The following is a 27,894-nucleotide window of genomic DNA, read 5'->3' as shown; positions in this document are numbered from 1 at the left end:
AGATGAGAACCTTAATTTTATTGGTAAGGACAAGAAGCAAGGGCACAGAGTCATCCACACCTCCACGTTTTCGATACCTCAGCTGGCACAGTCCTCCCTCCTTTGGTGGCCTGTGCTGTCTTCTTGCTGCACTTTCAGTTCCACATATTCATGAGATCCTGGGGGCTCCAGGGTAGTGTCAGCAGCTGCCTCAGACAGGGCATTGCTGCTTAGCTCAGCATAGGTCACTCCTTGGGGGTCTGCAGCCTTTGGGGAAAATAGATGAATACAGACAGGCATTTAGCACTGAGTGGTCATATGGCAGCCACTAGCCACCCATCGCTATTGACATTTAAATTAATTACAGTTAAATTTAAAATCCAGGTCCTCAGTCATACCAGATGCATTTCTTTTTCTTTTCTGTTTTTATTATTTATTTACTTTATGTATTTTTGAGATGGAGTCTAGCTCTGTCACCCAGGCTGGAGAGTAATGGCATGATCTCGGCTCACTGCAACCTCCGCCTTCTGGGTTCAGGCGATTCTATTGCCTCAACCTTCTGACTAGCTGGGACTACAGGCGCCCGTCACCTCTCCCGGCTAATTATTATATTTTTAGTAGAGACAAGGTTTCTCCATGTTGGCCAGGCTGCTCTCGAACACTTGACCGCTGGTGATTCGCCTGCCTCGGACTCCCAAACTGCTGAGATTATAGGCATGAGCCACCGCGTGCCCAGCCTCTTTTCTGTTTTTAAACCCTTTATGTTTGTGACATCAATGGATCGGCATAAGCCTTTTAAATGGAGATTTTGGTTCCCATTATGGGAGTTTTGTGACTCGTCTAAGATCACACAGTTGACAAACAGTGGACATTTCTGTGTGGGCTTAACCAGCAACAGACATTACCAGCCCGGCGTGGTAAGGGAGAGACAGGGTTTCACCACGTTGGTCAGGCTGGTCTCAAACCCCTGTCATGGTGAAGGACTCCCAAGCTGGAGGACTCACCGAGAGATATACCCTTTCCATCTTGAATAAATCTGTATCTGAGTGAGAGAGAGAAAAAGATCAGTTCTCAGCTGCAAATGGCAGAACTTAGTCTTTCTTTCTTTCTTTTCTTTTTTTTTTTTTTTTTTGAGGCAGAGTTTCACTCATATTGCCCAGGCTGTAGTGCAGTGGCGCGATCTCTGCTCACCGCGGCCTCTGCCGCCTGTGTTCAAGTGATTCTCCTGCCTCAGCCTCCAAAGTAGCTGGGATTACAAGCATGCACCACCATGCCCAGCTAATTTTGTATTTTCAGAAGAGATGGGGTTTCTCCATGTTGGCCAGGCTGGTCTTGAACTCCCAACCTCATGGGATCCACCCACCTCAGCCTCCCAGAGTGCTGGAGTTACAAACGTGAGCCACCGCACCTGGCCAGCACTTAGTCTTTCTGTCTGGTTATCCCCTTCACTTCCCCTATTCCTTACCAGCAGCCTCTCGCCCTGGAAGTTTGGAATGACTGGATCTAAGAGAGAGAAACATGTGAAAGGATGGGATGTGAAGATTGGAGGGAGAGGGTGAGGGCTCTGGAGGGGAGAGGTGGTCACAGAATGGGCAGGAGTAGGGGCTTAGGGCGCCCATCCTGGATGTGCCATTGGGTTCCCTGGAGAATGACGTGGGAATTGGGTGGAGCATAAGCTATGCCAAGCGTGTACCTCTTGGTGGATTCTTCAGGTGGTGAACCTACAAAAAAATGCAGGAGGAATTTACCTACTGAGAAAATGCTTCCCCCTCCCTCTCTCCGTTTGCGTTCTCTGAGCTCACCATTCTGGCTGCATCTGTAGATGACGATGACTAAGACGAAGAGAAGAAGGATGGAGATGCAGCTGAAGATGCTGACAAAGATAGTTCTGGTGTCTAGAGGGGAAGAGCAGGTCAGGGAATCAGCCTGGCTCCTGAAATGTGCTGAGAGCGTGAGCAGAAACACGAGAGCCAGACAGCCTGGCTTCCAAGCCTGGATCTCCCATCTCGGAGCTGGAACTTCCTATTGCTTTGGGGAATTTTCTTAACCTTCTCCAAGCTTCTGTTTCCCCATCTGTAAAGTGAGGATAGCAGCAGTAGCTACTTTACTGGATGGTGGGTCAGTACCTATAGAGAAGGCTAGAACAGGCCGGGCACAGTGGCTCACACCTGTAATCCCAGCACTGTGGGAGGCCAAGGTGGGTGGATCACAAGGTCAGGAGTTCGAGACCAGCCTGGCCAGCACAATGAAACCCCATCTCTACTAAAAATACAAAAATCAGCCAGGTGTGGTGGCATGTGCCTGCAGTCCCAGCTACTCGGGAGGCCGAGGCAGGAGAATTACTCGAACCCGGGAGGCAGAGGTTGCAGTGAGCTGTGACCATGCCATTGCACTCCAGCCCGGGCAACAGAGTGAGACTCCAGGGGAAAAAAAAAAGAACGGTGTTTGATGCATAGAAAATTCCAAGGGAATGTTTGGTGCATAGCCATGACATTGATCATTTATTGTGAGCCAGCTCTGTGCCAGGTGCTTCATATATATATATATGCACGCGCGCGTGTGTGTGTGTGTGTGTGTGTATAACATATATACACGTAATTTTTTTTTTGACACGGAGTCTTGCTCTGTCACCCAGGTTAGCGTGTGCAATGGTGCAATCTCGGCTCACTGCAACCTCCACCTCCCAAGTTCAAACAATTCTCCTGACTGAGCCTCCCAAGTAGCTGGAATTACAAGCGTGCAACACCATGCCCCGGTAATTTTTGTATTTTTAGTGGAGATGGGGTTTCACTATGTTGGGCAGGCTGGTCTCAAACTTGTGACTTCAAGTGAGCCGCCCGCCTTGTCCTCCCGAAGTTCTGGGATAGCAGGTGAGCCACCGCACCTGTCTGTAATTGAACATTTCGACCAATACACTTTGAGTAAAGCAGATGACCCATTGTCATATGAGTGGGCCTCATCCAGTCAGTTGAAGGCTTTAAGAGAAAAGACTGAGGTCCCCCAAGGAGGGAGGAATTCTGCCTCCAGACTAAGCCGCAAGGTCAAGTCTCCCCCGGATGTCCTGCCTGCCTATCCTGCAGATTTCAGACTTGCCAGCCTTCCACAATCATGTGAACCAATCCATTGAAACAAATCTCTATGTATATATACATGTATATGTTCTATTGGTTCTGTTTTTCTGGAAAACCCTAGCTAACAGACATGATCTCAGCTCTTCAAATACCTTTCTTTCATTTTCTTTTCCTTTCCTTCTTTTAAGAGACAGAGTCTCACTCTGTTGTCCAGGCTGGGGTGCAGTGACGCAGCCATACCCAAATTACTGGGCTTAAGCTGTCCTCCTCACTCAGCCTCCAGGGTAGCTGAGAGTACAGACCACCATGCCCAGCCAACTTCAGACACACTTCAGTGAGCTTGTTGACGCCAGGTAATGAACAGCAGTGACATGGGCACAGAAGGCGTGGGGAAGGGTGAGGTTCTCTGAAGAACACGATTCCCTCGGACACCGGAACAACAAGGGATCGGCTGGGAGAACTCAGGGAGGATTCCTAACAAGAACGGGGTTAAACCAGGGTAGAAAAGAAAGACTAATGGCCGGGCGTGATGGCTCAGGCCTGTAATAATCCCAGCACTTTGGGAGGCCAAGGTGGATGGATCACTTGAGGTCTGGAGTTCAAGACCAGCCTGGCCAACATGGTGAAAACCTGTCTGTACTAGAAATACAAAAAATCAGCTGGGCGTGCTGGCTCGCGTCTGTAATCCCAGCTACTCAGGAGGCCAAAGCAGGAGAATCCCTTGAACCCAGGAGGAAGAGGTTGCAATGAGCCGAGGTCATGCCACTGCATCTTGCACTCGACTGAGCGAGACTCCAGTTCTAAATAAATAAGAATGACCAAATCTAGGCCAGGCATGGTGGCTCACACTTGTAATCCCAGCACTTTGGGAGGCCGAGGCAGGCAGATCATGAGGTTGGGAGTTTGAGACCAGCTTGACCAACAACATAGTGAAACCCCATCTCAACTAAAAATACAAAAATTAGCTGAGTGTGGTGGCGGGCACCTGTAATCTCAGATATTTGGGAGGCTGAGGCAGGAGAATGGCTTGAACCCAGGAGGCGGAGGTTGCAGTGAGCTGAGATTGCACCACTGGACTCCAGCCTGGGCAACAGAGCTTGACTCTGTCTCAAAAAAAAAAAAAAAAAACAATGACCAAAACTAAAAATCATCCCTCTCAGTAGGTGGATCACCTGAGGTCAGGAGTTTGAGACCAGCCTGACCAATATGGTGAAACCTCGTCTCTACTAAAAATAAAAAATTAGCCAGGCATGGTAGCGTGCACCTATAATCCTAGCTACTCAGGAGGCTGGGGCAGGAGAATCACTTGAACCCGGGAGGCAGAAGTTGCCATGAGCCGAGATTGAGCCACTGCACTCCAGCCTGGGCAACAGAGCAAGACTTTGTCAAAAAATGAACAAATGAGTCCTTGAGCAATATTGCCATGTAAGTCTACATCTTAGCATGTTAAATTCTTGCAACAATCCTGCAAGGTAGCACCATTATTCCCATCCCACTGGTGAAAGGCATGCGCTCCCATGTAACTCCCGCGATGATGACAAGGGTTCCGTCCAAAGCTCACAGTGTTGAGGGAGAGCGAGCAGCCTGTTACTAAGGCTGGGTGACAGAGTCCATGGAACAGAGTCCAATTCCCCTGTTTTGTTTTGTTTGTTTGTTTCTTGGCACTTGAGATTCAGGAAACACACGTCATGAGACTTTAAGGCGTAAGTAGCAGAAACATGATCGAACACACAAAGGTGAGCAACTTTAGAAGTGAAGCCCCAGAGCGGGGCCTCACCAAGACCCTCGCTGTCTTTGTTAGTGTGGTTCGAGGCTGAGAATGCTTCCTGGGTGTGCGATAATCTGTGGCCACATTGCAGAGCTGTGTCGGAGATGCTTCACATGCCTCGTCCTCTGCACCAGCAGAGTTTCCCATCCAGACCCTTCCCCTACTTGATTCTCTCACTGTGCTCGTGTCGGCATTTCTACATACCTGTGCAGGGAGAATTACCTACCTAATTGATCTGTCTCACTCATCTGTCTAGGTATCTATTATCTGTCTACCTAGCTATCTTTACCTGCCTGCTTACCTATCATCTACCCAATCTATCTTGTCGCATCTAATTATCTATCTTTCTATCTAATTTTCCCTTCTTGCTAATCTATCACCTATATAGGCATCTATCTGTCTGTCTATCCACCTAATTACCTGTCATCTATCTAATTTATTCTAATTATTGCTTATTTACCAACTACTTATCATCTAACAAATCTATCATTTGTTTAATGTAACTATCAATATCTGTTATCTATCATCTATCACCTGTATGTATCTGAATATTCACCTACTTACCTATCATCTAATCTATCCTATCTAGTTATCTGTCTTCTATCTATCTATTTTTTCTATCTTACAACTTTTATCACCTATCTAGGTATCTATGTATCTATCTACCTATCTATCTCTATCTATCTAATTACCTATCATCTATCTAATGTATCTATCAATTGTATCTAATTATCTAAATGATCATCTATCTTATCTATATCTAGCTATCTATCATCTATCTAATCTAGCATCTGTATCTATCTACCTCCTTAACGATCATCTATCTTTTTTTTTTTTTTTTTTTTTTTTTTTTTGAGACGGAGTTTCGCTCTCCTTACCCAGGCTGGAGTACAATGGCGTGATCTCGGCTCACCGCAACCTCCGCCTCCTGGGTTCAGGCAATTCTCCTGCCTCAGCCTCCTGAGTAGCTGGGATTACAGGCACGCGCCACCACGCCCAGCTAATTTTTTGTATTTTTAGTAGAGACGGGGTTTCACCATGTTGACCAGGATGGTCTCGATCTCTCGACCTTGTGATCCACCCACCTCGGCCTCCCAAAGTGCTGGGATTACAGGCTTGAGCCACCGCGCCCGGCTCACGATCATCTATCTGTCTAATCTGTCTATCATATCTAGTTGTCTATCTACCTACTTGCCTATTACCTATTCATCTAATCTGTCTATATATCTACCTATCATCTATCTATCTAATCCATTGTATCTACTTACCCACCTCCTTGCCTCTCATCTGTCCATTTATCTAATCTATCATATCTAGCTATCTCTCTACCTACTTATCTATCATCTGTCTATCATATCTAATTATCTATCTCCCTCCCTGAAATAGGGCTCTTTCTGAGCTGACCATCAGCGAGCAGCAAAAGGAGTGGAGAGTTTGTAACAACGCACACTTGGGTTCTAGTACTGAGTCTCCCACCTCCCGACTTTGTAAATGTTCCCTTCCCTTTCTGGAATACGTTAGTCTTTGGTTAAATATAAGGAGGAGGCAGAGAGCTAATAATACCTAACTTGAGGAGTTAGGTAATGATGAAAAATCCCGGCTTTCAAGCACTCAGTCTAGAAACTGACTCACTGTGTAGGATAATGGGATTGTAGGTATAATGATGATTTTTCACCCAATATTCCACCCACACCCATCTCTCTCTGTAACAGATTCTGTCAGTGTTCCTCAACCCATGTTCCCCAGATCCCATTACCATTTTTATGCATTCTACATCAAAGCTTCTCTCCCGTTCCAAAGTGAACATTTGTGTCTCTTCTTTGAGCCAGGGAGGACTCAAAATGCCTTGGAATGTATATTCCCGGCCAAACTGCCGTTGCCTGCTGTTTGCGGGGGAATAGGAAGACCCCAGCTCCCCAGCCTCCTGTCTTTGACCTTCTCTGTCTCCACTGCTTTTCTGCAGGATTGAGCCAAATATACCATCTGAGGGACATGAATATCCCACCCGTGTTTAATCTCTTTTCCTCCCAGGCCTTCCTCGTTCCCCTAAAATGTCACTTTCACACTAACGCTAAGACCCTGCTTCTGGTGGAGCTGGATCTGAAAATCCCTCAAGGGCGACAATTCTTTTTTATTTATTTATTTTTTTGAGACAGAGTCTCACTCTGTCACCCAGGCTGGAGTGCAGTGGTGCAATCTCAGCTCACTACAACCTCCACCTCCCGGGTTCAAGCGATTCTCCTGCCTCAGCCTCCCAAGGAGCTGGGATTACACGCACCTGCCAGCAGGCCCCGCTAATTTTTTTATGTTTTTCGTAGAGACAAGGTCTCACCGTGTTGGCCAGGCTGGTCTCAAACTCTTGAGCTCAAGTGATCTGCCCACCTTGGTCTCCCAAAGTGCTGGGATCACAGGCGTGAGCCACTGCGCCCAGCAAAAAGCAACAATTCTATCAGTGCACCTCCAAGGACTTAGGAAGCCAGGGCAGGCACAGCTGCTCCTGGACCCTTGGGTTCCCCACACGGAAGCAGAGAAACAGAAGCCTTCCTTGCCTTGTCGCTTCAGCTCTCTCCTTTTCCAACCTACAGTATCTTTCAAGCAGCACTTCGCTAAAAATGAGAAGTACATTATTGTAAAATTCTCTTCTTCATATGACCCCATAACCAGCTGAACTGGGTTCAAACCCCAAGATGTCCACATATCCTGGCCAAATTTCATATCACTATTTACAAATTGCCAGAATAAATTATAAATTGCTACATTGCTGGAATCAGACTGAGCAATGGGATACAGCCTGACCGGGGCGTAAATGAAGCCACAGGACCAGAGAGAAAGCTGGGTCTCGTGTCATAAAATTCATCTTCATTCTCTCTCTCTCTCTTTTTTTTTTTTTTTTTTTTTGGATACAGAGTCTTGCTCTGTTGCCCAGGCTAGAGTACAATGGTGTAATCTCGGCTCACCGCAACCTCCGCCTCCCAGGTTCAAGTGATTCTCCTGCCTCAGCCTCCCAAGGAGCTGGGATCACAGGCGCACGCCACCAGGTCCAGGTAACTTTTTGTATTTTTAGTAGAGACGAGGTTTCACCATGTTAGCCAGGCTGGTCTTGAACTTCTGACCTCAGGTGATCTGCCCATCTTGGCCTCCCAAAGTGCTGGGATTACAGGCATGAGCCGCTGCACCTGGCTTAAATTCACCTTCATTCTTTACAAAGCAGTTGAATATAGGGGCCTTTTCTGGTGTGTCTGAGGCATATAAATACAGGATGGGGACATTATACCTGTGCTTAAAGATATGTTATTTTTATTTTATTATTGAAACAAGGTCTCACCCTGTCACCCAGGCTAGAGTGCAGTGGTGCAATCACAGCTCACTGAAAGCCTCAAACTCCTGGGCTCAAATGATCTTCCTGCCTCAGCCTCCCAAGCAGCTGGGACTATAGGCCCACACCAGCATGCCTGGCTAATTTTTGTATTTTTTGTAGAGATGGGATCTTACCAGGTTGCCCAGGCTGGTCTTGAACCCCTGGGCTCAAGTGATCCTCCTGCCTCATCTTCCCGCAGTCCTGGGATTACAGACATGAGGCACTGTGCCCAGCCGAGATACTTTATTCTGTTTAGAATTGTGACGATACAAATTTGAACTCAAAAACTACATTTAAAGAAATTATGTAATACCCACTGGGATGGCTATAATTTAAAAAAAAGAAAAGGAAGTGTTGACAAGGATGTGGAGCTATTGGAACCCACATATATTACTGGAAGGAATTAATATAACATAATACAGCCACAATGGAAAATGATTTGGCAGTTCCTCAAAAAGTTGAACATAATAGTCACCATATGTCCTAGTAATTCCACTTCTAGGTACATACCCAAGATAATTTAAAGCGGGGAGGCAAACAGATACTCCTACCAGTGTTCAAGCACCATTACTCACTGTAGCCAAGAGGTATAGACAACACAAATGTCCATCAAAAGAAGAAAGGCGCCGGGCACGGTGGCTCACGCCTGTAATCCCAGCACTTTGGGAGGCTGAGGCGGGTGGATCACCTGAGGTCAGGAGTTCAAAACCACCCTGGCCAACACGGTGAAACCCCATCTCTACTAAAAATATAAAAATTAGCCAGGCTTGGTGGCGCACGCCTGTACTTTCTGCTACTCAGGAGGCTGAGGCAGGAGAATAGCTTGAATCTGGGAGGTAGATGTTGCAGTGAGCTGACATTGTGCCACTGCACTGCAGCCTGAGCCACAGAGCAAGACTTCATCTCAAAAAAGAAAAAGAAAAAAAAAAGGAATGAATAAGCAAATTTGGAATGTGGTCTATCCAAACAATGAGATGCTTTTCACCATGACAAGAAATGAAACATTGATACATGCTACAGTACAGATAAACTTTGAAAACCTTATGCTATGTTGCCACTTGTAAGTGGATATTGAACAATGAGAAAACATGCACACAGGGAGGGGAACATTACACACTGGGACCTGTTGGGTGGTGGGGGATTAGGGGAGGGATAGCAGAGGGTTGGGGGATTGGAGAGGGATAACATTAGGAGAAATACCTAATGTATGTGACAAGGGGATAGAGGCAGCAAACCATGTGGCATGTGTATACCTATGTGACAATCTTGCACAATCTGCACATGTACCCCAGAACTTAAAGCATAATTTTAAAAAAAGAAAACATCATGCTAAAGCAAAAGGTGCTAGTCAGAAAGAATCATATAGTGAATGAATCCACTTACACAACATGTCCAGAATAGATGAAACCATAGACACAAAGAAGCATATTAATGGTTGGCAGGGTCTGGTAGGAGAGTGGGAAATGGGGAGTGACTGCTTCTTAATGGGTACAGGATTTCATTTTAGGGTGATGAGGATGTTCTGGAATTATGTAGTGGTGATGGTTATACTACCTCGTGAATAACCAACTGCTAGTGAATTGTACACCTTTCAAGGGTGAATTTTTGGAACGTGAATTATATATCCATTAAAAAAGAAAGCAAACAAAAGATACAAGAGCTCAAAATAGAAAAGCTTCACTTTCTCCTCCCTCTTAAACCTCACTATATCTCCCTCCTTATTTTTGATACTTCTATGTTCCTCTCTACTGTTAGACTTCATGTCTTTCTTAGAAAATGTTCCTGGCATGAATTGTGTTCATAGTGCTAGGGTAGTAGTCACTTTCCAAACCTACTATCATGAAATAAAAACGTTTCAAATAGTTATCTTGCAAGAACACTTTGGAGGATACCTTTTTAAAACCCAATTATACCAGCACAGACTGCTAACAGGAACCTTCAGCAACTTTGGCTCTTTAGAGTAGGTTGCAGGAAGATTATGACTTGCTGAAAGGAAGGATGATTAAGCATCTAGATGGCAATTTATATTCTGCATTTGGCCCTTAAAGTCTGGATGAGCTCCTGTTTCAGCCGAATACTGCCAAAATCTTGAACTTAAATTTTTTATTTTTATTTTTATTTTTTTAAGAGACAATCTCACTCTGTTGCCCAGGCTGGAGTGCAATGGCACCTTCTCAGCTCACTGCAACCTCCACCTCCCAGATTCAAGCAATTCTCCTGCCTCAGCCTCCTGAGTAGCTGGGATTACAGGCATGGCTAAATTTTGAATTTTTAGTAGAGATGGAGTTTCACCATGTTGACCAGGCTGTTCTCCAACTCCTGACCTCAAGTGATCCGCCTGCCTTGGCCTCGAAAAGTGCTGGGATTACATGCATGAGCCACTGTGCCCAGCCCAAAAGCTCTAATTTTTATGAGAACCTCTGAGAACAGAATCTTAGTCAATTGTTTTGTTGTTGTTGGGTTTGTTTGTTTGTTTGTTTTTGAGACAGAGTTTCGCTCTTGTTACCCAGGCTGTAGTGCAATGGCGTGATGTCGGCTCACTGCAACCTCTGCCTGCTGGGTTCAAGCAATTCTCCTGCCTCAGCCTCCCAAGTAGCTGGGATTACAGGCACGCGCCACCATGCCCAGCTGATTTTTTTTTTTTTTTTGTATTTTTAGTAGAAATGGGGTTTCACCATGTTGACCTGGATAGTCTTGATCTCTTGACCTTGTGATCCACCCGCCTCTGCCTCCCAAAGTGCTGGGATTATAGGCGTGAGCCAACGCGCCCGGCCAATTGTTTTGTTTTGAGACAGAGTCTCATGTTGTCAGCTGGGCTGGAGTGCAGTGGTGTACTCTCAGCTCATTGCAACCTCCAGCTCCCGGGTTCAAGTGATTCTCCTGCCTCACCCTCTTGAGTAGTTGGGATTGCAGGTGCCTGCCACCACGTTCAGCTATTTTTTTGTATTTTTAGTAAAGACAGGGTTTCACTATGTTGGCCAGGCTGGTCTCGAACTCTTGATCTCAAGATCCGCCTGCCTCAACCTCCCAAAGTGCTGGGATTACAGGCATGAGCCACCATGCCTGGCTAGTCAATTGTTAATGAATAAGCAACATCAGGAAAATGAATTTAATATTCACCTATTTTTGAGAATTTTAGAATTATAACAAACTCTTGATTACACAAACTCCCTAAGCACCTACACTTTGTAGGTCCTGGTCCTACTCCCTAAACAAGTCACACAAAAATTCATCCCCATTATTCCCCAAGCCCCACCCTAGCTTTTCATCCTGTAAAATGGCAGATGATGCACTCTGTGCTGTTTTACACACCAGCTTCTTCAGAACCTGGAAGCACTTTAGAAGTTACCTCGCCCGACCCCCCAAAACACAGCAGTTTTCCCAATAACATTGAGAAAGTGGGCATTAAAGTTCTTCTTGTAGGCCGGGTGCGGTGGCTTACACCCGTAATCCCAACACTTTTAGAGGCTGAGGTGGGGGAATTGGTTGAGGTCAGGAGTTTGATACCAGCCTGGCCAACATGGCGAAACCCCATCTCTACTAAAAAAAAAAAAAAAAAAAAAAGAATAAAAGAAAAAAAAGTCCAAGTGCAGTGGCTCACGCCTGTAATTCCAGCCTTCAGGAGGATTCCCGAATCACTAGAGGTTGGGATTCGAGACCACCCTGAGCAACATGGAGAAACCCCATCTCTATTAAAGATACAAAATTAGCCAGGCATGGTGGTGCATGCCTGTAATCCCGGCTACTTGGGAGGCTGAGGCAGGAAAATCACTTGAACCCAGGAGGCGGAAGTTGTGGTGAGCCGAGATCGCACCATTGCACTCCAGCCTGGGCAACAAGAATGAAACTCCATCTCAAAAAAAAAAAAAAAAAAGAGCTGGGTATGGTGGTGGGTGCCTGTAATCCCAGCTACTTGGGAGGCTGAGGCAGGAGAATTGCTTGAACCCAGAACACAGGAGGTGGAGGTTGTAGTGAGCTGAGGTTGTGCCACTTCACTCCAGCCTGGGTGACAGAGCGAGACTGTGTCTCAAAAAATAAAATAAAATAAAAATAAAGTCCTCCTGTGCACTTTAAGGAAAGGTGATCCCCTGTACTATGAAGCAGATCTAATTGGGAAAAACATCTCCTTTCTGATGATCTTACCTGTTTTCATTGAGGGAGCTTCAAGTTCATTGTGTTTATCTGGAAAATAAAAGGGAAGACAAGGAAGTAGGCTAATCATATGGCACCATTGTGGGCAGGAGTCCTTACGTCCTGCTTACTGACTTCCTGTCCTGTTTGGGAAGCAGAAAAGGAAAATGGCTTCTCCATTCCTTAGATTCTCCCTGGGTCCTCAGACTGGGGACAGAACCTCAGATTACTCTTCCTAATACTCCTGGAGTTTGATAGTTTTGTTGTTGTTGTTGTTGTTGTTGTTGTTTTGAGATGGAGTTTTGCTCTTGTTGCCCAAGCTCAAGTGCCATGGTTGGATCTCAGCTCACTGCAGCTCCGCCTCCCAGGTTTCTCTTGCCTCAGCCTCCCGACCAGCTGGGATTACAGGTATGTGCCACCAAGCCTGGCTAATTTTGTATTTTTTAAGTAGAGATAGGATTTCACCATGTTGGCCAGGCTGGTCTCGAACTCCTGACCTCAGGTGATCCACCCGCCTTGGCCTCCCAAAGTGCTGGGATTATAGGCGTGAGCCACCATGCCCAGTCGATAGTATTTTTAATAACAAAAATATCTATGCATGACCCTGCTAATGCCCCCCCCTCCAGTTTGATTGCTTGCCAGTCTTCTCTGTCTTGACAAAGAATACCACCATTCACCCAAATTCTTATTTTTTCAAATATCTTTCTTTCTTTCTTTCTTTTTTTTTTTCAGGACAGAGTCTCACACTGTCACCCAGGCTGGAGTACAGTGGCGCGATCTTGGCTCACTGCAACCTCCAACTCCAGGGTTCAAACAATTCTCCTATTCAGCCTCCCAAGTAGCTGGGATTACAGGTAAGCGCCACCAGACCCTGCTAATTTTTTTTTTCTTTGAGACAAAGTCACGCTGTTGTCTCCCAGGCTGGAGTGCATTGTCCCGATCTCAGCTCACTGCAACCTCCGCCTCCTGGGTTTAAGCAATTATCCTGACTTAGCCTCTGGAGTGGCTGGGATTACAGGCACCTGCCACCATACCGAGCTAATTTTTGGATTTTTAGTCGAGACGGGTTTCACCATGTTGGCCAGGCTAGTCTTGAACTCCTGACCTCAGGTGATCCACCCACCTCAGCCTCCCAAAGTGCTGGGATTACAGGCGTGAGCCACCACAGCCAGCCTACCCTGCTAATTTTTGTATTTTTAGTAGAGACAGAGTTTCACCATGTTGGCCAGGCTAGTCTCAAACTCTTGGCCTCAAATGATCAACCTGCCTTGGCTTCCCAAAGTGCTGGGATTACAGGCATGAGCCACTGCATCTGGCCTGTATTTGTATCTCACCAGTGACACCATTTAGTCTCAGTTAAAATATCACCTACTCACCAGCCCCCGGCAACCACCAGTATACTCTCTGCTTCTATGAGATTGGCTTTTTGAGACTACACATGCGTGAGATCATGCAGAATTTGTCTTTCTGAGTCTGTCTTATTTTGTTTAGTGTGATATATGGGGAGATGTTGATTTTTTTTTTTTTTTTTTTTTTTTTGAGACAGAGTTTCGCTCGTTACCCAGGCTGGAGTGCAATGGCGCGATCTCAGCTCACCGCAACCTCTGCCTCCTGGGTTCAGGCAATTCTCCTGCCTCAGCCTCCTGAGTAGCTGGGATTATAGGCACGCGCCACCATGCCCAGCTAATTTTTTTGTATTTTTAGTAGAGACGGGGTTTCACCATGTTGACCAGGATGGTTTCGATCTCTTGACCTCGTGATCCACCCGCCTCGGCCTCCCAAAGTTCTGGGATTATAGGCTTGAGCCACTGCGCCCAGCCTAGAGATGTTGATTAAAGTGTATAAACTTCTAGTTCTAACATGAACAAGTTCCCGTGCACAACATGGTGGCAATGGATGTGCTAATTAATTTGTGATAATCATTATACAATTTAAAGGTGGATCAAATCACCACATTGTACACCTTGAATATATGCAGTCTTCATTTACCAATTCAATATTTTGAAATTTAAAAAGTCCTGCTGCCTGAAATGTAGCAACTCTTACTCCATCTAATCTCTTAGTTTCCAAAAGCATCCAGAGCCTGGGCATGGTGGCATGCACCTGTAGTCTCAGCTACTTGGGAGGCTGAGGTGGGAGGATCACCTGGGTCTGGGAGGTCAAGGCTGCAGTGAGCTAGGATTTCACCACTGCACTCCAGCCTGGGCAACAGATTGAGACCCTGTCTAGAAACAAACAAACAAACAAACAAACCAGCAGCTAGTGACTCTTCAAGCATATAAAAAGCATGCTATTCTCCAGCTCAACTTCATCAGTGGAACCCTGTTCTTTCAAAGCAGATTCTAGGACCAGTTCAAACACCCTAGATGCTCTAGGCCCCATCTTCTATCCACACCATTTTTTTGTTGTTGTTTTGAGATAGAGTCTCACGCTGTCACTCAGGCTGGAGTGCAGTGGCACCATCTCAGCTCACTGCAACCTCCACCTCCTGGGTTCAAGTGATTCTCCTGCCTCAGCCTCCTGAGTAGGGGGGATTACAGGCATGCACCGCCACCCCCAGCTATTTTTTGTATTTTTAGTAGAGACGGGGTTTCACTATGTTGGCCAGGATGATTTCGATCTCTTGACCTTGTGATCCGCCCACCTCGGCCTCCTAAAGTGCTCTGTCCACACCTTTTATTCTGTTCTTTTCTTTGTCCTCCTTTCTGTGTCTCAGTCATTCCAGGAATACTCACACTTCTGGAACTTTGCTTTTCCTGCTCTCTCTCCCTGGAGGGCTTTTCTCCGGATATCAGTGTGCTTGGGTCTTTCTCATCCTTCATGCCTGTGGCAGGTAGAACCTAAGGGGGCACTCAGGAGACTCAGAAGCCCTGCTTCTTGGTGTTCAGACCTTTGTCTAATCCCCTCTCCTTGAGTGTGGAGCCCCGTGACTGTCTTCTCGCCAATAGCGATGGCAAAGGTAATGGAATGTTGTGGGTTTTTTTTTTTTGTTTTTTTTTTTGAGACGGAGTCTTGCAGAGTCTTTCTCTGTCACCCAGGCTGGAGTGCAGTGGCACGATCTCAGCTCACCACAATCTCTGCCTCCCAGGTTCAAGCGATTTTCCTGCCTCAGCCTCCTGGGTAGCTGGGATTACAAGCGCCCATCACTGCGCCCAGCTTATTTTTGTATTTTTCATAGAGATGGGGTTTCCCCATCTTGACCAGACTGGTTTCGAACTCCTGACTTCATGACCCACTCACCTCGGCCTCCCAAAGTGCTGGGATTACAGGCATGAGCCACTGCACCCAGCCAATGTTCTTGTTACATGACATAAAACTGTTTGCTAGGACATTTGCGCTCGCTCTCTCTCTCTCACTCTCTCTCTCTCTCTCTTTCTCTCTCTCTCTCTCTCTCTCCCCCCTCTCCCCTCTTCCCTCTCTCCTCTCTCCTCTCTTCTCTCTTCTCTCTTTCTCAGTTTCTCTTCTTACAAGTGCTACAGAAGCAGTCTACCATGAATCCTACAGCTGCAAAGAACCAGATATTGCTCACAACCACAGGAGTGGAGAAATGGACCCTTCCTCAGCCAAGCCTCCAGATGAGTACCTAGCGCTGGCTGACATCTTGACTGCAATTTTTCCAAGATGGCGTCTTGCTCTGTCACCCAGACTGGAGTGCAGTGGTATGATCTTGGCTCACTGCAACCTCCACCTCCCAGATTTAAGCAATTCTCCTGCCTCAGCCTCCTGAGTAGCTGGGATTACAGGTGCATGCCACCACACCAAGCTAATTTTTTTCTTTTCGGTAGACAGGGTTTCACCATGTTGGCCAGGCTGGTCTCAAACTCCTGACCTCATGATTTACCATGTTGGCCAGGCTGGTCTCAACCTCCTGTCTCAGCCTCCTAAAGTGCTGGGATTACAGACATGAGCCACCGCACCTGGCTCGATTGCATCCTTATGAGACCCAAAGCAGACAACAGGTAAGCTGTGCCTGGACTCTCCTGACCCACAACAACTGCAATAATAAATAGGTGTCTCAGGCTGCTAACTTAGTGGTAATTTGTTATTCAGCCATGAATCACTAATACAACGCCTCTCACACTTATTCTCCATCTATAATGTGTTTTTAAGTTACTCTCATATCTTGTTCTTATTTCTTTCTTTCTTCCAAAGAATGTGAACTTTTGTCAGCCAGAGACCTGGACTGTCTCAGTTAATACAGTATGCTCAGGATATACCAAAGTATCTAAATTTGTAGGGTAAATGGGCTGCTATTTTTGTGCCAGGTATTTTACATTAACTTTTTTTTCTGTAACAGAAGCGTTTATATGCCCATTTTGTAATAAGTAAAAAGTAGTATAATAAAGTGACTTATTTGCAAAGCAGCAAACAGATTGCATGGAAGGCTGACCTGGAAAATACACCACTGAAAATTGATACTACAGCCTGTCTTGTGATGTAATGGTACAGCTGAGATAGAGGTGGAGAAATCAGGAGACAGTAGATGATCTGTCAGAGAACCAGGCTTTTAGGGCTAAAGTGTGGGTATGAAAATTTTTAAGACTCCAAGAAAAAGTTATTGGGAATACAATATGAAATCAATATGAAATTGATTAGCACCTTGTGTTGGAGCATCATTGATCAAGAGCCTCAGAAAGATGGTAAATCAGAGGTGAAACATTAAGTAACCAGTTCCTCATTATGCCCCAAGCCCAGGCTAAGGCATTGGTGTGGACCCATGGTCACTTCTGCACTGATGACTTTAAGGTCTCTTCAGGGATCCCCCATGATATGGCCAGGTTGACCTACTGGAAGGAACTGTAGTCAATTGGGAGGTATTGTTGAGTGGCTATAAATAGATGGATGGATGGATGGATGGATGGATAGGTGGATAGGGGGTGAGTGAATGGGTGAAAGGGTTGGATGCATGGATGAGTGGGTGGAAAGATGGACAAATGAGTGGTTGGGTAAATGGGTGGGTGGGTAGATAAATAGATGAAGGGGTGGGTGGACGAATGAATGGAAGGGCGGGTGGTCGGATGGATTAATGGGTAGATGAATGGATGGGTGGTTGGGTGGGAGGGGGAATGGATGGATGAAGGGGTGAATTAGTGGATAGAACAGTAGGCGGAGGCCGGGTGCGGTGGCTCACGCCTGTAATCCCAGCACTTTGGGAGGCCGAGATGGGTGGATCACGAGGTCAGGAGATCGAGACCATCCTGGCCAACATGGTGAAACCCCGTCTCTACTAAAAATACAAAAAAATTAGCTGGGCGTGGTGGTGCGTGCCTGTAGTCCCAGCTACTCGGGAGGCTGAGGCAGGAGAATTGCTTGAACCCGGAAGGCGGAGGCTGCAGTGAGTCTAGGTCGTGCCACTGCACTCCAGCCAGGCGCCTGGTGACAGAGTGAGACTCTGTCTCAAAAAAAAAAAAAAAGGATAGGTGGAAAGTTGGTTGGGTGGGTGGGTATATGAATGGATGAAGAGGTGGGTGGTGGACCGAAGGGTGGATGGGTGGGTGGATGGATGGATGGAAGGATGGATGGACAGATGGATGGATGAGTTGTTGGATAGATGGATAACTGAGTGGACAGATGGGTGAATGAGTGGGTGGGAGGGTAGATGGGTAGGTAGACTGATAGAAGGATGGGTGGGTAGATTGACAGAGGGATGGGTGGGTAGATAAATGGGTAGATGAAAGTGATGCAAAATTATTCTTTATCCCTCTTCCTTGAGATCTCAAGTCACTTACGTTACAATCCTTCCATGCGCATCGTCTCACTATGGTCCTCATCTTTTTTTTTTTTTTTTTTTTTTTCAGTTATTTGCACCATGCCTGCCACACTTTCCCACACAATGGGATCTCTTAGCCCCACATTCCATTATTTGCCATTCATACATCCCTCATAGAGCACTGGACACTGCTTCTGGCTTTTCTTCTCTGGCATAAAGAAATGTAAATTTTCAACTAGGTCTGAACAGCAGCTGTGAAGCTAATTGTCTTTGTGACACCAGGGAGGTGACCTAACCTCTATAAGCAAAAAGAAGTTAGTAACACAACCACCCTCAAAGGAAGTGAAGATTGAATGAGTTAATGGCGGCAAGTTACCTGTCGTGGAGACGGAAACATAGAAAATGCTGGATACGTGTCACATGTCAGCGTTATCACTCTATCCTCACCTATCACCCTGATCTCCAGCCTGTTGCTGGGCAAGGAGGCCAAGTGTGATGGGTAATACACACAGCTGTATTTCCACTGTCATGACTTGTCACATTCCAGAGCATGAAATCAGTCCGTTTTTCTCTTACTTTCTTGACTTGTAGTGGTTCTGGGATCCCCATTTTCAGCAGAGCAATTACAATACATTCGGTTCCATTGTATGGAGTGAGACATGGAAGTGTTCTGAGACCTGGAGTCATTCCAGGGTCTATAGTGACTGAGAGCAAAGGTTCTGGGAGTGGTCCTGAAGAGGACAAGGCAATGGAGGTAAAGTGAAGGGCCAGGGATTTCCATTTTCTGCTGCACTTGGGGACTGTCACATCCATCTCTCTCTATTAACCATATCTTGTCTTTTCTGTATCTGATGCTTTGATATCTTGGGGTCTTGCTGACCTTGGTGGGACCGCCTCTCCCAGGGTTAGTTAATTTCCAGAGCCAGTAAACCACTTGTCCTCAAGTATGCCCTTCAAATGCAAGCCAATGAATCCAGAGCCCACACCCACAACCTCCTTCATTATGGGGTTCTCACAATCAAGGTCAGTGCTGCCCTCTGCTAATCACTCCAGGTCCAAGAGCTAGACAACCAGGGACAGCCTCTATACCCCAGAGCCAATTCTTTTTCTTTTTCTTTTTTCTTTCTTTCTTTCTTTTTTTTTTTTTTTTTTTTTTTTTTGAGACAGGCTCTCATTCTGTCAGCCACGCTGGAGTGCAGTGGTGCAATCTCGGCTCACTGCAGCCTCTACCTCCCAGGTCTAAGCAATTCTCATGCCTCAGCCTCCCAGGTAGCTGAAAGCGCAGGTGCGCACCCCCACACCCAGGTAATTATTGTATTTTTGTAGAGATGGGGTTTCACCATCTTGCCCAGGCTGATCTTGAACTCCTGACCTCAGGTGATCCGCCCTCCTCAGCCTCCCAAAGCGGATGGGTGGAGGCCAAAGTGGATGGATCCACCCACCCATCCAACTTTCCACCCACCCTTCCATCCGTCCATTCATTCACCCTTTCATATTTAACCTATCACCCTCCCACCCATCCATCCATCCATCCATTCATAGGATTAGTTAAGATTACAGGTATGAGCCATCTTGCCTGGCCAACTTCAATCCTGTTCCCCCTAACAAAATACAATACAAGCTTTGGCCCACAGTCTTCCTCCTCCCTCTGCCTCCCGACTGACCCTGGTACTTCCCCCCATGCCCTCCCAAGTATAGCCTGCCCCCTCCTCTGGGAACTGTAACAGATTATCTTTTCTATAGCCATCATCTTTTGGTCTGTCAGTCTGACTGTAACCCAATTTTCTTTTTTTCTTTTTCTTTTTTTTTTTTTTTTTTGAGACAGAGTCTCACTCCGCCCAGGCTGGAGTGCAGTGGTGCAATCTCAGCTCACTGCAACCTCCGCCTCCCGGGTTCAAGCGATTCTTCTGCCTCAACCTCCTGAATAGCTGGGACTACAGGCATCTGCCACTACAACCAGCTAATTTTTTGTATTTTTAGTAGAGATGGAGTTTCACCATGTTGGCCAGGATGCTCTCCATCTCCTGACCTCACGATCCACCCACCTTGGCCTCCCAAAGTGCTGGAATTACAGGCATGAGCCACTGCACCCAGCCCTGTACCCCCATTTCCTTCTAACTGACCGTATTCTACACCACTCTGCAGCATCCACATCATTGGGACCCTCTCAGAATCCCTGATGGGAATCTTGCCCCACATTCTGTTCCCATTTCCACATTTAAGATGTCGTATCTTTTTGTCTCCTGGGTTCCTTCTTCCCTGGTCACATCCCCCAACAGAAAGAAAAAAAAAATACTCGAATCAGGCAGACCTTGGTGACTCAATTCTATAACCCCAGCACTTTGGGAGGCCAAGGCAGGAGGATCACCTGAGCTCAGGAATTCAAGACCAGCCTGGACAACATAGATCCTGTCTCAACAAATAATTTAAAAATTAGCCAGGCATGGTGGCACTTGCCTGGCAGCTACTTGGGAGGCTGACACAGGAGGACTGCTTGAGCCTGGGAGGTTGAGGCTGTAGTGAGTTGTGTTCATGACATTGCACCCCAGCCTGGGTGACAGAGCAAAAGCAGCCAGGCTCAGTGGCTCACTCCTGTAATTCCAGCAATTTGGGAGGCTGAGGCAGGCACATCAGGTGAGGTCAGGAGTTCAAAATCAGCCTGGCTAACATGGAGAAACCCTACTAAAATACAAAAGTTAGCCTGGTGTGGTGGCACACCCCTATAGGCCCAGCTACCGGGGAGGCTGAGGTAGGAGAGGTGCTTGAACCCAGGAGGTGGAGGTTGCAGTAAGCCGAGATTGTGTCACTGCACTCCAGCCTTGGGAGACAGAGCAAGACAACCTCTCAAAACAAACAAACAAAAAAAAATGGTTTGGCGAGGTGGCTCATACTTGTAAATCCAGCCCTTTGGGAGGCTGTGGCAAGTGGATCACCCAAGGTCACGAGTTTGAGATCAGCCTCACCAATATGGTGAAACCGCATCTCTATTGAAAATACAAAAATCAGCTGAGTGTGATGGGCACCTGTAATCCGGGCTACTCAGGAGGCTGAGGTAGGAGAATAGCTTGAATGCAGGAGGCAGACGTTGCAGTGAGCTGACTGCACTCCAGCCTGGGCGACAGAGCGAGACTCCATCTCAAAAAAAAAAAAAAAAAAAAAAGCAAAACCAAAGACGTGTGCATCAAGAGCGCATCTGAGGCTGCCCTTCTCACCTGTGACCACCAGCTGCACGTGCTGACTGCTTTCCGACCACTCATGGGAGACTGTGGTCTTGTAGGCACAAAAGTACCTCCCAGCATCCTCAGGCTTCAAGTCTGTGAACGGAAATTCAGCTTCGTCTCCTGCCGAGCTCTGTTCGCGCTGGTACGCAGAGTCGTTCACCTTGCGCAGCGTGAATGTCACATTCTGGGAATGAGCCCGACACTTTAGGGTCACATTGCTCTTGACTTCAGCCACCAAGCTGGGCCAGGCGTGGAGGGAGGGCTTGGACAGTCTCTCTGGAAAGAATTCAGAGTTAATTCGAGTGTGAATGTTGATAACCACAAAACCCTTCTTGGAATTCAGAGGATTAAAGGAAAAGGTCATGAAATGTGGGATGCAGGAATGAAGTTTAAGTGGGAGAAAACTCACCGTTCTCTTTGTCGTCTTCATAGCTCAGACACAGCCCTGGAAGAGAAATGTCAACGAGGGAAAAATGACTTGCTTGTCTTCGAGTACAAATCCAGCAGAGAAAGCATGACCAGCTCGTTAAAGGTCTGATACATTTATAATAATACATGTATTTTATAAATCTAAATACATATATATGCAGATATATACATATACATATATGTAAATTATATATTATATATTTATATATTATGTATATATATAATAAATGTAGACTTATGTTTTACATATTATATATTTCTATATTATATATCTCTATATTATATATATTTTAAAATATTTAAAAATATATATTATGTATTTTTTCATATTTAGATATGAATATATGTAATATATATATGGGGAGACATCTGCCAAAAATATATGTATTGTTTTTATTTATATAAATAAATATATACATTTTTTGGCAGATGTCTCCCCAGACTTACCTTTAATTTTTGTTCCATTGTTTGTCATTCCGAAGCTATGGTATGTAGAAAATTCCAGCAACTGCTTTTTTTTTTTGAGATGCAGTCTTACTCTGTCACCCTGGCTGGAGTGCAGTGGCGCCATCTCGGCTCACTGCAACCTCCACCTCCTGGGTTCAAACAATTCTCCTGCCTCAGATTCCTGAGTAACTGGGACTACAAGCACCCACCACCATGCCCAGCTAATTTTGGTGTTTTTAATAGAGACAAGGTTTCACCATTTTGGCCAGGCTGGTCTGCAACTCCTGATCTCCTGATCCCTTGGCCTCCCAAAGTGCTGGGTTACAGGCATGAGCCACTGTGCCCGGCTTTCTCTCTCTCTCTTTTTTTTAAAAAAAGATGTAGTCTTGCTCTCTCTCCAAGGCTGGAGTGCAATGGCAGGATCTCAGCTCACTGCAACCTCTGCCTCCCAGGTTCAAGCAATTCTCCTGCCTCAGTGTACCAAGGAGATGGGTTTACAGGTGCCCGCCACCACACCTGGCTAATTTTTGCATTTTTAGTAGAGACTGGATTTCGCCATGTTGCCCAAGCCGGTCTCAAACTCTTGAGCTCAAGTGATCCGCCCGTCTCAGCCTCCCAAAGGGCCGGGATGATGAATGTTAGCCACTGTGCCGGGCCTGATCGTAGTTTTTACCCTTGTCACTTAAATAATGCAAAGGGGGCCAGGCTCGGTGGCTCACGCCTGTAATCCTAGCACTTTGGGAGGCCGAGGTGGGTGGATCACCTGAGGTCAGGAGTTCAAGACCAGCCTGGCCATCAGGATGAAACCCCATCTTGTAAATAAATAAATAAATAAAAATAATGCAAAGGTTATTTTACCGAGGAGTGAGAGGGGCAGGTTTTCTCCCTTGATTCCAATAGAGAAATCTGCTCCCGCTTCCCTGGGTCTTCTGGTACCAACTGCTCCCCTCACTTCATCTTTGGTTTCCACCTGCATTATCCCCTCCTTGTTCTGTTCTCCGTTCTCTATACTCCCCACTGGGAAGGGAGCGTCATAAACTTGTGTGGAAAATGGGACGTCAGTCATGGGGTTTGTTTCAGGGCGAAGTTAGGTAGAATTTCTCCAGAGCCACAAGTGTCTCAGGATGTGGGTTCCTTGTTGACACAGGTGTGGATACAGACCGTGCCCCCCACCCCCCCGCACCACCACCAAGCCTCACCCAAAGGAAGGAGGCTGAGGCCTCATGATGGATCCAGGCTGCGCTGGCAGCGAGACTGGCTGGGATGGGCAGGTAGGAAGCAGCCTCTGGGTGAGCACAGAATCCCAGGACTCAGGCTTGCTTTTGAGACCCTCCCTAAATCCCGCTTTAGACTCATGTCATCTCATCTCTGCTGTCCACCCATCATCTGTTCAAACAGTGATTCCTGTATTCTTTTTTATTCTTGAGACAGGGTCTCACTCTGTGGCCCAGGCTGGAGTGCAGGGGTGCAATCACAGCGCACTGCAGCCTCAACCTTCTGGGCTCAAGTCATCCTCCCACCTCAGCCTCCCAAATAACTGGGACTACAGGCATGTGCCACCACACCCAGCTAATTTTTAAATTTTTTGGTAGAGATGAGGACTCACTATGTTGCTCAGGCTGGTCTCGGACACCTGAGCTCAAGTAATTCTCCCACCTTGGCGTCCCAATATGATGGGATTGCAGGTGTGAGCTACCTGCACCCAGTCCAATTCCCACCTTCTTCCTCCTCCTCCTTCTCCTTCTTCTCTTTCTTCTTTCTTCTTCTGTCTTCTTCTTTCTTCTTCTTCTTTTGAAATGGAGTATCCCGCCAGGCGCGGTGGCTCAAGCCTGTAATCCCAGCACTTTGGGAGGCTGAGGCGGGTGGATCACAAGGTCGAGAGATCGAGACCAACCTGGTCAATATGGTGAAACCCCGTCTCTACTAAAAATACAAAAAATTAGCTGGGCGTGGTGGCGCGTGCCTGTAATCCCAGCTACTCAGGAGGCTGAGGCAGGAGAATTGCCTGAACCCAGGAGGCGGAGGTTGCGGTGAGCCGAGATCATTGCATTCCAGCCTGGGTAACAAGAGCGAAACTCTGTCTCAAAAAAAAAAAAAAAAAGAAAGAAAAAAAAAGAAATGGAGTATCCCTTGTCACCCAGGCTGGAGTGCAGTGACCCAATCTCAGCTCACTGCAACCTCCGCCCCCTGGGTTCAAGTGATTATCCTAGCCTCAGCCTCCTGCATAGCTGGGATTACAGGGGTGTGCCACCAAACTGAGTTGATTTTTGTAATTTTAGTAGAGATGGGGTTTCACCTTGTTGGCCAGGCTGATCTCAAAATCCTGACCTCATAAGGTCTGCCCTCCTCGACCTCCGAAAGTCCTGAGATTACAGACGTGAGCCACTGCGCCCAGCTGATTTGCCTTTCTTGAAATGACAAGTTCAAGTTGTAGCTCTGAGGACCTGTGAATATGACCTTATTTGGAAATGGCATTATCTGGTCTTTGGAGATATGATTAGTTAAACTAAGATGAAGTCATACTGGAGTAGGCTGGGCATCTAATCCAATAAAAACTTACAAGAAGAGAAGAAGGAGACAGAGACACGAAGAAGGAAGACAGCCATGCAAAGACAGAGGCAGAGACCAGGCTGCGATCACTGGGTTTTGCGAGGCCGAGACAGGAGAATCGTTTGAGCCCAGGAGTTGGAGACTAGCCTGGGCGATACAGCAAGACCCCATCTCTAAAAAAGAAATTATTTTAATTAGCCCAGCATGGTGGTATGCACCTGTAGTTCTAGCTGCCCAGAAGGCTGGAGGGAGGATTGCTTGAGCCCAGGAGGTTGAGGCTGCAGTGAGCTATGTTGGCACCACTGCACTCCAGCCTGGGTGACAGAGTGAAACCCTGTCCCCAAAAAAAAAAAAAAAAAAAAAAAAAAAAAAAAAAAAAAAAAAAGCTAATCTAAGGTGCAAATATGTGTAGGAGAGGAACATTACCCCACAGGGAAGGGCTGCACCCTGAAAAGGGGGAAGGAACTGAGGCAGTGAAGTATGTTGATGTCTACCACACACCCTCATGCATCCGGGAGGAACTGAGGCCTCAGGGAGGTGGAGCTCTGCTGGGTCAAGCCTAGAGCGCCTACGTCGTGAAGCCAAGATTATAACCCAGATCTTCCTTCTGACACTCTGAGCTCTGTCTGAATACATCAGGTTCAATCTGAGGATGGTTAAAATCAGCCTAAGAATAGAGCTGGTCAGAAAATTGTCTTCTGGGGGCCGGGTGTGGTGGCTCGTGCCTGTAATCCCACCACATTAGGAGGCAGAGGCAGGTGGATCACCTGAGGTCAGGGGTTCGAGACCAGCCTGACCAATGTGGTGAAACCCTGTCTCTACTTAAAATACAAAAATTAGACCGGGCACAGTGGCTCACACCTGTAATCCCAACACTTTGGGATGCCGAGACAGGCAGATCACCTGAGGTCAGGAGTTCAAGACCAGCCTGGCCAATGTGAAGAAACCCTGTCTCTAATAAAAAATACAAAATTAGCTGGGCATGGCGGCGAATGCCTGTAATCGCAGCTACTCAGGAGGCTGAGACAGGAGAATTGCCTGAACCCAGGAGGCGGAGGTTGCAGTGAGCTGAGGTTGCACCATTGCACTCCAGCCTGGGCAACAAGAGCAAAACTCCATCTCAAAAAAAAAAAAAAAAAAAAAAAAAAATTAGCTGAGCGTGGTGGAAGGCACCTGTAATCCCAGTTATTTGGGAAGATGAGACGGTGCTCGCAGCCCGCAGCCCAGCCCCACCCACCGCAGGTGTGCAGGCATGGAGTCATGACTTCCACACACCACCTTGAGCCTGGGAGGCGGAGGTTGCAGTGAGCCAAGATCACACCATTGCACTACAGTCTGGATGACAGAGTGAGATCCTGTCTCAAAAAAAAAAAAAAAAAAAAAAAAAGAGAGAAAGAGAAAGGAAATTGACTTTTTCCCATAGCCTTGCACCCCGCAGATCCTTAGGCCCAGCCCTCCTCTATGCCAAGGGAGGGTGCAGGGCAGTACTGCGGTATTCAGCAGAGACAGACTGGGAGATGCCACCAGAGCAAGCAGAGGCTGCCTCCGTGTCTCCGCAGCGTGGCCTCCTCGTCACAGAACTCACGCAGGTGGTGCTCGCAGCCCAGCCCCACCCACCGCAGGTGTGCAGGCATGGAAGTCATTCCTTCCACACACCGCCCTTCCACCTGGACTTCCCCCCGACGCCCCCATCCAAGCCCACGTGTCCCAGTCTTGGAGACTCACCGAGGCAAAGCAGGGAGAGGAATTCTGTGGTCATAGTGACCCTTCTGCCAGAACCAATACCCAGCGTTTGGCTTTACCCTTCAGAGGTGGAGCGGGACTGGGGTGGCCGTGGCGCTCTCGCTACTGCTTCGTCCCCAGGGTGTGTAGGTGGAGAGGCTTCGCCCTGACGCTCTGGTTCTCTGCTTATCCGCCCCAGTTTCCTTCTCACAACCGACTTAGGAGACAAGAAACCGTCGATGACAACATCTTCCCCATGAGTCCTCTGTGTGTAGCCCCACCCGCCTGAGCTGAGCCCTGCCTTATCTCAGGTTCTGCCAAGACTTTTCTGTAAATGTAGTTTTTATTTTAAAACATTAATGGGCCGGGCGCGGTGGCTCACACCTGTAATCCCAGCACTTTGGGAGGCTGAGGTGGGTGGATCACGAGGTCAAGAGATCGAGACCATCCTGGTCAACATGGTGAAACCCCGTCTCTACTAAAAATACAAAAAATTACCTGGGCATGGTGGCGCACGCCTGTAATTCCAGCTACTCAGGAGGATGAGGCAGGAGAATTGCCTGAACCCAAGAGGCGGAGGTTGCGGTGAGCCGAGATCGCGCCATTGCACTCCAGCCTGGGTAACAAGAGCGAAACTCTGTCTCAAAAAGAAAAAAAAGAAAAACAAAAACAAAAAACATTAATGCCCATAGCTTTCTGTGTACCCACTAGGCAGCTCCCCACAAAGGTAATTTTTTTTTTTTTTTTTTTGGAGACAGAGTCTCACTCCGTCACCCAGGCTGGAGTGCAGTGGCGCAATCTCAGCTCACTGAAACCTCTGCCTCCCAGGTTCAAGGATTCTGCTGCCTCAGACTTCTAAGTAGCTGGGATTACAAGCATGCACTACCACACCTAGCTAATTTTTTGTATTTTTAATAGAAACAGGATTTCACCATGTGAGCCAGGCTGGTCTTGAACTCCTGGCCTCAAGTGATCTGCCCACCGCAACCTCCCAAAGTGCTGGGATTACAGGCCTGAGCCACTGCACCTGGCCAATGGTAATCTCTTATAACTCTAATACCTATTCTTTTCTTTCTTGCTTCCTTGTTTTTTGTTTTTTGGTTTTTTGGTTTTTTTTTTTTTTTGAGACAGAATCTCTCTCTGTTGCCCAGGCTGGAGTTCACTGGTGTGATCTTGGCTCACTGCTACCTCTGCCTCCCGGGTTCAAGTGATTCTCCTGTGTTAGTCTCCCAAGTAGCTGGGGTGACAGGCCCGCCACCATGCCTAACTAAATTTTTTGTTCTTTTTAGTAGAAACGAGGTTTTGCCATGTTGGCCAGGCTGGTCTCAAACTCCTGACCTCAGGTGATCTACCTGCCTCAGCCTCTCAAAGTGCTGGGATTAGAGGTGTGAGCCACTGCGACCGGTGTATGGTATATTTTCAATACCAGGAGCGAGATTACATCTCAAAAAAAAAGAAAGAAAAGAATCCGGCCAGGCACAGTGACTGTAATCCCAGCACTCTGGAAG

At 46.9% G+C, this 27,894-nt stretch overlaps 1 protein-coding gene across 2 annotated transcripts; it reads right to left on the bottom strand.

The window, feature by feature from the left end:
• On the bottom strand, positions 1-26,612 carry VSTM1 (V-set and transmembrane domain containing 1). Of its 2 annotated transcripts, XM_003944086.3 has the most exons (9): positions 26,390-26,612; positions 21,648-21,683; positions 21,230-21,514; positions 12,320-12,358; positions 1,782-1,874; positions 1,673-1,700; positions 1,445-1,482; positions 984-1,021; positions 1-246 (listed from the first exon to the last, which is right to left on the bottom strand). In XM_003944086.3, exons 1-9 carry the CDS (start codon positions 26,421-26,423, stop codon positions 79-81), a joined length of 759 nt encoding a protein of 252 aa, XP_003944135.1. In that variant the 5' UTR covers positions 26,424-26,612; the 3' UTR covers positions 1-78. The 2 variants fall into 2 exon arrangements, with proteins under 2 accessions (XP_003944135.1, XP_074242094.1); XM_074385993.1 differs by lacking the exon at positions 12,320-12,358.
• Between the last annotated feature and the right edge of the window lie 1,282 nt (positions 26,613-27,894).

The sequence above is a fragment of the Saimiri boliviensis genome, chromosome 14 (assembly GCF_048565385.1).
Source record: "Saimiri boliviensis isolate mSaiBol1 chromosome 14, mSaiBol1.pri, whole genome shotgun sequence".
Classification (NCBI taxonomy): domain Eukaryota; kingdom Metazoa; phylum Chordata; class Mammalia; order Primates; family Cebidae; genus Saimiri; species Saimiri boliviensis.
The sequence above is the reverse complement of the archived record's forward strand: the minus strand, read 5'-3'. Positions and strand labels throughout refer to the sequence as shown.

What these genes read in the sequence shown, in the direction of transcription:
- VSTM1 (XM_003944086.3), bottom strand. Translation starts at nt 26,423, where the DNA reads ATGACCACAGAATTCCTCTCCCTGCTTTGCCTCG. An exon ending in CTACAGATGCAGCCAGAATG is followed by an intron (nt 1,701 to 1,781) that starts GTGAGCTCAGAG and finishes ATTTTTTTGTAG; the next exon opens with GTTCACCACCTGAAGAATCC. An exon ending in TGGAAAGGGTATATCTCTCG is followed by an intron (nt 247 to 983) that starts GTGAGTCCTCCA and finishes TTTTCCCCAAAG; the next exon opens with GCTGCAGACCCCCAAGGAGT.